This window comes from Natrix helvetica (genome assembly GCF_964273705.1).
Source record: "Natrix helvetica genome assembly, chromosome: 7".
Taxonomy (NCBI): Eukaryota; Metazoa; Chordata; class Lepidosauria; order Squamata; family Natricidae; genus Natrix; species Natrix helvetica.
The window spans coordinates 42,223,683-42,236,044 of record NC_138558.1 but is presented as its reverse complement, the minus strand read 5'-3'; the positions used below and the strand labels follow the sequence as shown (position 1 = coordinate 42,236,044).

Sequence of the window (12,362 nt, the reverse complement as noted above, 5' to 3'; positions counted from 1 at the left end):
TTTCACCAGCAACTCTATTCTGCTGCCATCACTGCCTAAAAGCGCACACAACGGGTTTATCAATGACTGCTAACATTCACTTGTCTTTTCATGTGGAATAAACTGAGCACTTTCACTTGCATGTTCAAGTTCACTTGTATCTCCCATATGCTTCTTTTCTAAGGTTTCGCTTCTTTCTGAGCAGCTGTCATCATCTTCCTCTTCCTCTTTGGGACGCCTTTCCATACTATGCCGGATGCCATAGGCAAAGTAAATCAGGAGTCCTTTCAAAACAAAACAACCAATAATTTTTGTAGACTTGCCATATGTCAGTCAACTTTCTACAACTCTACTGAAGATTACAATGTTTTTTGACCCTTCTCTAAGTGTGATATACAGATTCTTTCCCACATACATCAAGACAACATCTAAATATTATTTTAATATTTAGAGTTGAGTCCCCATATACTGTTGGATTGTAACTCTTACTGTCTCACTATATGACATATTAAGAGAAAACTGTTACAAAACAAATTTTATTAACAAAATTCGGTAACTGTACGCAGATAATTTTTTGTATTCATGCAGAAGAAAAACAAGCATGCATTTATCACACACACATAATAGATCAAAAAAGGAAGAGGTGACTAAGGAGAAAAAAATCTTCTGCCGTGACTGGTTTCCTTAACTTGTTGCAAATGATTGTCAGTGTCAGCTGAAACCAGTCCTAGAAAATTTCCTCTCCCAACAAGACATCTGGGCAAATATTTATGCATAGGCATACACATGGAAACACCCAGAAGCCACTTTACAAGAAAGAGGGCAAGGTAATACCTACCGAATGCCATCCAGATGCTGAACCTGATCCATGTCTCTCCACTCAGCTGTACCATCAAGTATATATTCACTAAAATACTTAAAGATGGCAAGAACGGCAAAAACGGAACCTAAGAATAAATATTTCACAGTATTTGCAAATACCCAAAGCCAACGCTTTAACACTTTATATTAATATTTGCAAAACTTAATGAAATGCTAGTTTCAAAATCTATGGCATCGAAGCATACCTATGTCAATATAACACAACAAGTAGAGATGAACCATGCTCTTCTCCACAGAACTTCCATATGATCCCAATCTAAATTACACTCTAAGTAGAAGAGTGAAATAATGGCCTAAATATTTAACTTGAAATAGCAAAAGAAACACCCATGGATGGAACACATGCTAGTGAACAAGGCCCTTCATAGGAACTGGGATGTTTCAGGATTCATAAATCACTTCTGAATGTCAGGAGACCTTTCACAGTAGCATCAAAGACATGTTACAGGACTCAGGCTCACATGGAGATTTCAGAAATGCTTAATGTTCATAAAACATACTATCTTTGGCTCTTGGTACAAAAATCATTAGTTAGCAGCTTACATGTTTAGAAAGTTGGTCTAGGTAGAGTAACAATCTGAGATGGTGCATAATATTACCAACTTACATTTTATACTATAATGTGTATTTTGAGTTAGAAGCTCTATTTTGGAAAATCTTAGATTTCAACTAATGTACTTCAATAAACCAAACAGTCCCTGTATGTGTTCTGCCTTTATTTCTTGAAACCAACCTTCCTGTTTAAGTGCCAGATTTTATCCTTCTCCCTGTAAAATTTTATCCTATTCCCTTTCTGGCCACAGCTTAAGCTTGTCTAGATCTTTTTGGACTTTCTTTCTCTCAATTATTAGCTTTGTGCCAGCTTTTAACCTCTCATTTCCTCATCTAAGTCCTTGATTCAAACGTTGAACAGCACAGAATCCTGGACAGAATTCTGTGGGCTCCAGTTGAGATGTCCTTCTGAGCTGACATGACGCCATTAGTGAATGAATCCTCTTTGGATACGGTCATTCAGCCAACTCCAAATTTATTCAGTCCCATATTCTTACTATTTTATTAAGGAGAATCTGTCAAAGGATTTGCTGAGGTCAAAGTACATTATTGCAAATTAGCCCGATCTGCAAAGCTAGTAACATTGAAAGGGGTGCGTTTCAAGGTGTTGATTATCATCTTCAAAGCGCTCCATGGCACAGGACCTAGCTATTTGCGGGATCGTATCCTGCCCCATACATCCCTTCGGCCGATTCGCTCACACAGAGAGGGACTCCTCCGGGTGCCGTCCACTAGGCTGTGCCAGCGGGCAACGCCCAGGGGAAGGGCCTTCTCTGTGATGGGCCCGACCCTCTGGAATGACCTTCCCCCTGACATTAGAACGACTACGGACCTTCCGCCGGAAACTCAAAACCCACCTGTTTCATCTAGCCGGCCTGGCCTAATTCCAGCTTTCCCTCCTCAGTTTGTATTTTTAAATTTTATGGTTTGGTTTTAAGGTTTAAGTTTTTAATTCTTATAAATTTGTACAGGGGATATTTAATTCAATTTTAGTTATGTATATTATCGAGTGTATGGTTTTTAAATTTGTACCTGTACACCGCCCCGAGTCCCTTCGGGGAGAGGGGGCGGTCTAGAAGTTCAATAAATTAAAATTAATTAATTTTCAGAGAAGGAGAGAAAGCTACTCAGGCATGATTTTCTTTGCTACAAATCAACACTGGTTTTGTTAATTGCAGCATCCTATCCAAGTGCTTAGAAACATGTTGCTTGACCATCTGCTGAAGGATTGTGCCCAAGATGATTTATCTCTAGTTGCTCAAATGCACCTCTGGCACTTTTCTGGAATTTCCAAGGTTGCCAAAAATAAAATTGTCATGACATTTGTTAACATTTATGTATTGATTTTTCACACCAAAATTGCAGAAGTGATTTCATGCAGCTTTCCCCAAACAAATATAGCAGAACTAGCCACACTCTTCCTCCTCCTTACTAATAACTGAAAACTTGATATCTACAATCACATCCTTTACCATAAATGTCACTTTCTGTTGATTTTGAGGTTGTCTCCAGATGATAAACATAATCACCCCGAACAGTATGAAAAAAGACACAAGAAGAAAAATACTCCAAAGCTCCAAATTTGCAATTGAATGAATTCCATGGGTTGTCAGAATGCTTAATCCACAAACCAGGACAGCTGAGTGGAGATGATCCAAGAAAACAGAAAAAAAGACAGACTATTTTAGTATTTCAAAAATCTGAACATTTTGTAATATATGTACAAAAAGTAAAGGTTAATGTCTTTAAAAAAAAGAGAACCATAGATTTATATGCAGAACACACAACTCCTCACTTATTTGACTTGAATCGAAGGACTAATTTACTACAAAATAAATGAATGTGGTCTTTTAACTGCATTTTGCATATAGCTAAAATTTCAAAGAAGTTAGAAGCATTCCAATAGGTTTGGACTTACCCAAAAGACCCACCAGAAGGCTCACCACAGTAGCAGACTGTTCAGTTGGTAAACTTGATGGATTAGTCAGCATTCGCAGATTAAACCTCTTTGTTGGTATCATGCTAATTTGAGATTCGCTTTTACATTCACCACCTGAGCCTGCAAGGGCCTCTTTTTCTGCTGAATATTTTGGTTGCTCGTAGTTTAAATTGGGTTGGTACCTGTGTGTGCAGACACAGATTGCTAATGTAAAATCAGTCTAAAAACAAAATTAGCTCTGGAATACATGCTACTCAACACTGATTTAGTTACAGTGTATTAACTGATTAGGCATCACCCTAATTTTCAAGGAGTAAGGACCATTGTGCAATATTCTGGACAATCCCAAATTACATTTAAAAGAATTTATTTTTTCAATATGATGGTTTGAAATGGTATCGTTTTATGAAATCTCACATAAGAACATAAAGCTTTGGGACAATTTGTGAAATTTATTTTTTTACCAGGAGATGCCACTTACAGATTTGAGAGTCAGCATGACACCTCAGTGTCATTAGATTGCCAACACACTAATTAGATAATGCAACCATTGCCTTAAATATGCAGATCTTCCCCAGGGTTGAATCTTCACTAAAACACTTTAAAATATGCAGAAATAAAGGAACCACACATGGCCTGAAATCTTACGATGATCTCATGCACAAGATCAGTATTTAAATATACTGTCTTCCATAATTGAGGCAGAAACAAAACTGTTTTGTTTTACACAAAAAATATTTTACAGAAAAACTACTTTGCAAATTGCTTATAAACTCAATTTCAGAACTTACCTAAGTATGAGAACACAAGCAGCTACCAATGAGTATGCAAGAAGTGTACCAATAGACATCATGTCTACTAAGGCTTTTAGGTCAAAGAGAAAAGCCATTAGAGCTAGAAAAACGGGAAAAACAGCATTTGCATTCAGTATCTACATATTAGGCAAAGCATATATATATTTCTTAGCATCATATGTTTAAGCATTTAATATTTGTTTACAGAGTTTGCAAACTGTTTGTAGTTTCTGACAAATAATCATATAAAATTTGAATATGATAAATCACTGCTATATGACCATTAAAGTTTGTTCATTATAGCAATCTTTTATAATCTGCTTGCGATAAATAATTCATTCATGGAAGCTTTTGTTAAGTTAAAATTATTCTCAAATCATTTGCAATGTTTGGGTTTTAAAACGGACAATGCAAAAAACAACCCAAACAACTTTGTGAAAGTCACACTAATTTTAAAAAGCATGCAGATGTTTCAGGCAATTTATTGTGAATGATCCATCTGAGCAAATTAAGTAATATTTTGGATCAAACTATTTATTTTGATAGGGTACAGATAGATATGAAGTATTCTGATAACTATGGTCACGGTTAATCTTCTGTTTCTTGCAGAAAGCTCATGCAAATAATTTTTGAATTCCCAGGCATCCATAAAACTCTTTTTAAGCAGTGTTAAGACAAATAAATTGTATTGGATTGTTTTACTAAAGACATGGTAGAAAGACTGTTAAGAGAAAAGAAAATTAGTCACATTGTCTTCTGCAGGTACAGTACTTGTTTATAAACAAGAACTAGATTTTCAAGGAGTGATTTCTCTTCATAAAATTTATTGTTGTTCTGTTGATTAAAAGAAACATGATACTACTATAGCCATCAATCTCACTTCAAACAGTCTCTATTACCCCTAAGGGACAAAAGAAGGAAATTGGGAAGAAATATAAAACAATTTGCAAGTGGAATTAAAGAATGCACAAATCGGTAAAATAAAGAAAATATTTTTTGTAGTTCTATTATGTTATTACTTCCTGATCTTTTTTTTTTGTTACTAATGAGCACATCATACATATTGTGGGAGCAAAAATAATCAGCATTTTTTCAGCTGGCTAAATAATCTAAACTGGCAATTTCTATGAAAAATTCAACATGTAAAAACTTAACACTGTTTAAAATAGAGACATAAAACATGCTGAAATTGCAACTGTGCCAGATGGAGAGGGGATCAGGCACAGCTTTCATGCCACTTTCCTTTGGCAAAATATGCTGCTGAGCATCGCTTAAGAGGAGATGCAGAGATTGGTTGCAGAAAAGTGTATATGGAAATTGTACAAAATGCACAATGGGAACATTGAAAAAACAGTAAACTATCAAGATAACCAACTTACGGTACTCTTTATTTCGCACACGTATCGGGCAATATGATTGTTCACACTGAAGGAAAGCTTTGGAGAAGAATTCTAAGGAACTCATTCTTCCACCACCACCATAATCATAATCGAAATGAAATACGCCTTCTGATTAGTCAGCACTCTGTTCCCAATTTACATGCACGAATCGTTAGCAAGCAAGGCCCATCATATCACAGAGCCATGCATGGGGGGAAAAGGCCTCAGTTAAGAAACCTCAATATACAAACCTTACCGGATATGAGCCCTGCTGTCATTGTGGCAGCAACTGGAGACTGCCTCTTGCTCACTTTGGCAAGAAATCTAAAGAGTAAACCATCTCGTGCCATGGCAAACAGAATGCGAGGCAAAGGGAACATAGAGCCCAGAAGACTAGAACAAAAAATGTAATTGTTCAAGTGCTGCAGTAACAACAGTACATGCCAAAGCTAACCCAACATATAGACATAGATAGAAATGGGTGCATTTTCTATGTCAAATGCACCTATATCCTGGTTTTCCAACCGACAATTTTTACTCAGAGAATCACAATTTAGATCATGAATTGTAACAGAATACAGTGATAGCTTTCCATGTATCACTCTGAAGGTTGTCTGTGGCTGAAGGCATCCATTGCCTTACAATACATTCACTTAGGATCTCACCTGCGACAGCCCCTGATGATAAAGTTGCAACAAGTGGAGTCTTCGTTTTGGGGTTGATTTGAGCTAGACACTTGAAAAGCAAGCCATCCGATGCCATAGCATAGATTACACGAGGCATGGGGAAAATGGATCCAAGGAGACTGAATAAAAAGCAAAAGAACATGCAACATGGCCAACACCAAGTCATGCAATTTATGATAGAAAAGCGACACAATACGAATACAGGAAGTGATTCTGGAATATGGAACTTTGGCAAGGAGGTGATATGGTATATGGTGATAACTACAGTGAAGATACAAGTTCCCTGAATCTATTGGTTTTTAAATGGTACAAAATACCATATTAATATGCAGACTTTTTTGGAAGCACTTCTAGTGTGCTTCCAACATCTCATGTAGATCATTCATTTTCATGGATTGAATATTAATTCATGCCAATATCATTCATTATACAGATTATATCATATAGATCATAATCATTGTCCTCAATTTCTGGAGTAGTGCAATATAACAACAAACACCATCAAAATATTATACATTCATACTTGATTTTATTTATCTTTTTTTCCTTATTCATATTGTATTTCAATTTTGTTTGATTCTGGAATCAGGTGATGCCTAAATCAAGTAAGTTATTATTGGTGTTGTAGTATACATAATATCTACTACAGTATATTGTGCCTTATATAATTCTAGCCTAGGAATAAAGTTTGTTTCAAAATAAAAACCCCGCCTAACAGTACTGATAGAAGAGAATATTGGTAGTCCTTGACTTACACCTACAATTGAGACCAAATTTCCTATTGCTAAATGAGACATCTGTTAAGCAAGTTTTGCCCCATTTTACAACATTTCTTGCCACAATTGTTAAGCAAATCACTAAAGTTGTTAAGTTTGTAACACGGTGGTTAAATGAATCTGGCTTCCCCATTGATTTTGCTTCTCAGAATGTTGCAAAAGGCAATCATATGATCCTGGGACACTGCAACCGTCATAAATATGAAGCAGTTGCCAAGTGGCTGAACTTTGATCACATGACCATGGGATGCTTCAATGATCGCAACTATGAAAAATGGTCATGTCACTATTTTCAGTGTTGTTGAAACTTTGAATGGTCACTAATTGAGCTGCTGCTAGTTGAGGACCACCTGCATTTATAGCTAAGAGTTAATTTGTGGGGTCCTTGGTGCTCTCTGAGCTTGGTTTTCTTATAGACATTTCATTACCAAACTAGGTAACATCATCAGTGCCCTGATGATATTACCTAGTTTGGTAATGAAACTTCTGCAGGAAAACCGCCAAGGTCAGAGATCACCAAAGACCCCAGCACCAATCACCAAGCCCAAATTATTGTCTCCCCAGTCTACACAAAGTAAGTCATATCAACCAGACTTGTGATATCACAAACAGCTTTAAAAAGGACAAAAAAATAAGATTAGCCTAATTAATTATTGTAAAGATGCTGTATGATACATGAAATATTTCCCACAGGTATATTTTTAAATTGGGAAGAAAAATCTTGATATAACTCTCTGAAGTTGAATAATATCTATAATGTTTAGGGAGTACGACTGGTTCCACAACTATAATGTTTGTAATAAAACACTGATAACTATATAAAACTTTAATTTCATGGATCCAATTTAGCAGATCTTGGGATGCATGGACAAAATAAGAATTTACAGTGATCTGTCAAACAAATCAAATTTAGATAATTTACATTACAAAGACTTTGCTTTAACCAACTTTCATTTTCAATAGATCCACCTTTCCAATTTTTCCTTAAAATGAAAACTTTATTTTAATTACTCAGGTAGCTTGTATCTTCACTGTAGTTTTTCCAGAGCAATGTACCCATAAGATGTATCTTGGCATAATATAATTAAGCATCACCACATCTTGAACAATTGCATCAGGCAGCAGAATTAAAAACAAGCAACAAATATCCCTGCAATAATTAAGTCCTTATCATATATCAATAACAAATTATATATAAGTAATTTGCCATTCTTTTTAAATAGAATGATCTACTACATTACCTTAAATAAAGATTAATTCTACCAATAGCAAACTTTATGCATTTCCACTTAATGTTTATTTCTCCTTATTATGGCTTATATGATAATAGTGCATAATTAAGAAAAGAGTTATAGGTCTTATTCTGCTACTATACAAACATCTACATTATCTTAAAAGTCTATATACTATATATACCATATAATAGAATAAAGTAACAAAATTACTGTGGTTTGTGAAATATAAATAATAAAAGAATTTTAAAATAGCTATGATTAAGACTATTATGACACAAACTTGCATATTTCCATTCTCTCATTTCCAAGGTATACAAAGGAATTCTACAATATTTGTGTCAAGTAATCAGAATTTACAAGGTCATTGCAATTAAAATCTGGTTATAAGGATAATATCGCTTAATATTAATAAATAAATGAAACACTATAGTTAGAACAATCTAAGCAACAGAAATGGAGACTATATCATAACATCAATACATGATTGTAATTTTCCAATTATGGCTCATATATTAGGAATATCTTGTCTACGTTATAATGAGTGACTTGATTAATATTAGCATGCTGAAGAAATTGCTTATACCTATTGACATTATATGCCAATTTAAAATATATTGGCTAATAGCCTAAGCATTGTTAGCAAACAGGCATATATAAGCATTAGGAAGCCAATGCAATATTGCTTATTTTAACCAAAATGCTGATATTGAAATTTGCACATATCATATGAGTATTTAAAGTATTGGTGTGGGAAACATTTTTTCTTCAAAGTTATGGAAAATAGTTGTTTTTTTAAAAAAATGTTTCAAAGCAGAATAAAAATTTGGGGAAACTATAGTGGTAAATGTAGATGTTATTGTATTTATCCAAGTTAAAAACTAGCCAAGATGTGTATTTCTGGTATTTCACTGCAGAATTGTCTCTTTAACCTATCAGATTTTCAGTCTTTCAATGACATCTCAAAAAAATGATTTGTTGTGTTTTGCCAGATTAAAAAGTAACAGGCAAGGACGCTACAAAAGATTTGAAATAGGGGGAAAACTCATACAATTCTACCACCAAGTTCAAAAACTTGCTTCAGAAAAATTCCAAAGTACCCTAAAGCATATATGGCAGTAATTAGTAATGAGATAGAAAAACGGATGTCTCTTTTATTGGGGAAATACTTCCAAAACAAATTCAGACTTTTATGTGATATCAACTGAAACCATATCTACTTTAAACTAAAACAGACTGGTTTCAATAAGCTGTAGAATTATTGGGTTTCTTTCAGGGGTGGGTTTCTGCCGGTTCTGCCAGAAATCTACTGAACCGATTAGAAGAGGTTCATCACGGAGCGTCTGCCCTGCCCCCTCGCTCACTTCCACCGCCCGTTCCGCCACCACTCGCGCGCGGTAGCTTGTGCGGTGCGGCTGGCCTCCTAGGACCTCCCCGAACTTCCCTAGGAGGCTTGGCCACCAGCAAAGCATGGGGGCGTTCCAGGGCGTCCCCCCTATACTGGTTCCCCGCCTCCCTTCCCGGCGAAGTTTACCAAGGTGTGGTTTTCCTCCCATCCCTTGTGCCTGGCTCCTGCTGAGGAGAAGAGCCTTTGGGGAGTGAGGAGGGAGGAGATGTGTGTGGGGCCATGCCACCTGGGCAACCGGCAACCAGCAGAGGCAGGAAGGTTCTCGGGAGCGCTGAGAACCTTCCTGCCTCCGCTGGACTTCGCGCTCTTCTCCGCAAGCTCCGCGCGACTCCAATAGATGTCCAGAAGCGAATTTTGTGGGGGGAGGGGAGGCTGGAGCAGTTCCGCTCTGAATGGAGGAAGAGGAAAAAAGTTGGGATTCTCCCTGCTGCAGCGTTTAAATGGCAGAGAGAAGCCAAACTCCCCCCCCCATTCACAGAGGAGCTGCGCCTCCCTTTATGGGCCCCCCTGGCTCCCTCCCTCCCGGGGGTCGAAGCACCTGAAAGGGATAGGCAGGTTGCCACAGCTCCACTGAGATAACATTTCTGAGAAGAGAAACTTCTCTGATCCGGCTGCACCCAAGCTGGTGGAGCGCCCGCAACCGCCTGCCCGTCGCCAGGGAGACAGCCAGTACAGGTGAACCACACGGTTGCTCCGATCGCACGGGCGCTCCACTCTCGCCTTTATGATGGGCTTTTGAGACACTGGAAAGCAGTGGGAATTTTGCTACTTCAAAGTACTTCCAAATCCAATAAGAAATTGATTCTCTTTCCTTGAGCCTCTTTATACAGGGACAGGTGCTGAAAAATCCTTCAAAGAAATGGAAACTCTGTGTGTGTGTGTGTGTGTGTGTGTGTGTGTGTGTGTGTGTGTTTGGGGGGGTTGTTTCTGTTGTGTAGGATTGGAATATAACTTATTGGCTCTGGATTTTGAGAGTGGAGGGAAGTTGCAGAAGCTGAAATGCAGTTGGGACAGACTGGGGAGTCCTATGTTTTCTCTCTTTTACATTTTCAGAGATTATATACAGTATAAAGAGTTAACAGTTGCACCAATTGTACTTTATGTTTGTGTACACAAAACAAAGAACGGGTAGTTCAGCACATGACTGCCAAGCCACTCCCACTCGGTCACATGACTGGCAAGTCACTCCCACCCAGTCACATGGCCGACAAGCCACTCCCACAAAGCAGGCCACACCTATAGAAGAGTTTCTAAAAAATTTGAAACCCACCACTGGTTTCTTTGAATCTTATATTTCATTCAGGACAAACTGTATTAGCAGGCAATGAAGCTAGAAAATATCCAAATCTATGCAATTATTGTAAGCATACATTTAAAAGCAAATATTTTAGGAATCTTAATTGGATAATTCTTGAAAGAAACCTGGACTCCTCCTGAGTTTGCTGCACTTTTTAGAAGATCTTTTCAATGTGTTATTTTCTTTAAAATGGGGCCGAACAAAAGGGCTGTAATGTATTGATATTATCCACCATGAATATTTTGTATAAAACCAGTATAATCCGCTTAGACTATATTCATCAGACTGTGCTTGGCTGAATAATTAAACAGTCCATTCACTGACTTTTTCATGCTAAGTAAGTTAAACAGCAGGATTTGAAGTAGAAGACATTATACTATTTACAACTACTCTGCTTTATACACGTAATGAACAATTTAAGAAGTTTTGTTCAGAATATAAGACGCACCTTTTTCTCTCAAAAAAGAGGCTGAAACTCTGGGTGAATCTTATACACTGAATACAGCACTTTTTGCCTCCCGAAACCCTGCCCCCTTCACCAAATGGCCATGCATTGCCTTTAGGAGGCTTTCAGAGTGCTCCTGGAGGCTGGGGAGGGCAGAAATAAATGGAAAATGGGTCATCTTTTGTTCAATTTTGCCCCCCCCCCCCCCAGCACTCTATAAGCTTCCTAAAGGCTATGTAGGCCCTATTTTTGATTTTAAAAAAACAGCCCATTTTCATGAAAAATGGGCCATTTTCGGGAGGTCTGCAGAGTGTAAAATTTTTAAAAATTTGCCTTTTCAAAATCTTGGTGCGTCTTATACACCAGTGCGTCTTTTATTCTGAAAAATACGGTATTTACTCACAATTGCATATTTTTTCTTATTTTACCTTGTTGATAAAGCACACAGAGATCCAACTGCTACAAGGTATTTCGCTGGGCCCCATCCAACATACTCAAAGGCTACAGGCAGAGGACTTTTTTCATCAAGTAAGTAGTAAGGCATCATAAGAGTCAAAGCAGCTGAAACTCCAAAATAGGCCAGAAAGCAGACAAGTAGAGATGCTACAATTCCAATAGGAATGGCCCTCTGAGGATTCTTGACTTCTTCCCCTACAAGGAGACAATAAATGCAACTACAGTAAACATGAAATAAGGGATACTGTTGGGATACAGTATTCAGATGACAAAAGGCTAATAAGAAACACCTAGAATGTATAACCAGGACAAGAACAATTAAAATCTTGTCGAAAACCTGTATCTGATAACAATGGCTAAAAATATTATTGGTTAAATTTAGCACGGCAATGTGCTTATGTATTTGATTTAGAGCACATAATTCAAACATGTTTATTCAGAAGACCCACTGTAGTCATTTCTAACTCACTGGCTGACTTGGGGGCAGTCAATCTCTCTCTGGATAGCCACCAACAAAGGCTGTTGTAGAGATTAATA

At 37.3% G+C, this 12,362-nt stretch overlaps 1 protein-coding gene across 3 annotated transcripts in view; it reads right to left on the bottom strand.

The window, feature by feature from the left end:
• Positions 1-12,362, bottom strand: part of SLC7A2 (solute carrier family 7 member 2) — a 45,779-nt gene continuing 33,417 nt past the window's right edge. For 2 of the 3 annotated variants that reach the window (XM_081959250.1, XM_081959249.1), the window contains exons 6-12: positions 11,798-12,020; positions 6,191-6,330; positions 4,144-4,246; positions 3,332-3,534; positions 2,886-3,052; positions 818-926; positions 1-263 (exon numbers count right to left, since the gene is read on the bottom strand). In XM_081959250.1, coding sequence (XP_081815376.1) covers positions 70-263; positions 818-926; positions 2,886-3,052; positions 3,332-3,534; positions 4,144-4,246; positions 6,191-6,330; positions 11,798-12,020 — 1,139 coding nt within the window. In that variant the 3' untranslated portion in view covers positions 1-69. Of the gene's footprint in view, positions 264-817; positions 927-2,885; positions 3,053-3,331; positions 3,535-4,143; positions 4,247-5,781; positions 5,919-6,190; positions 6,331-11,797; positions 12,021-12,362 lie in introns of all 3 variants that reach the window. The other variant, XM_081959251.1, reaches the window with a different exon arrangement.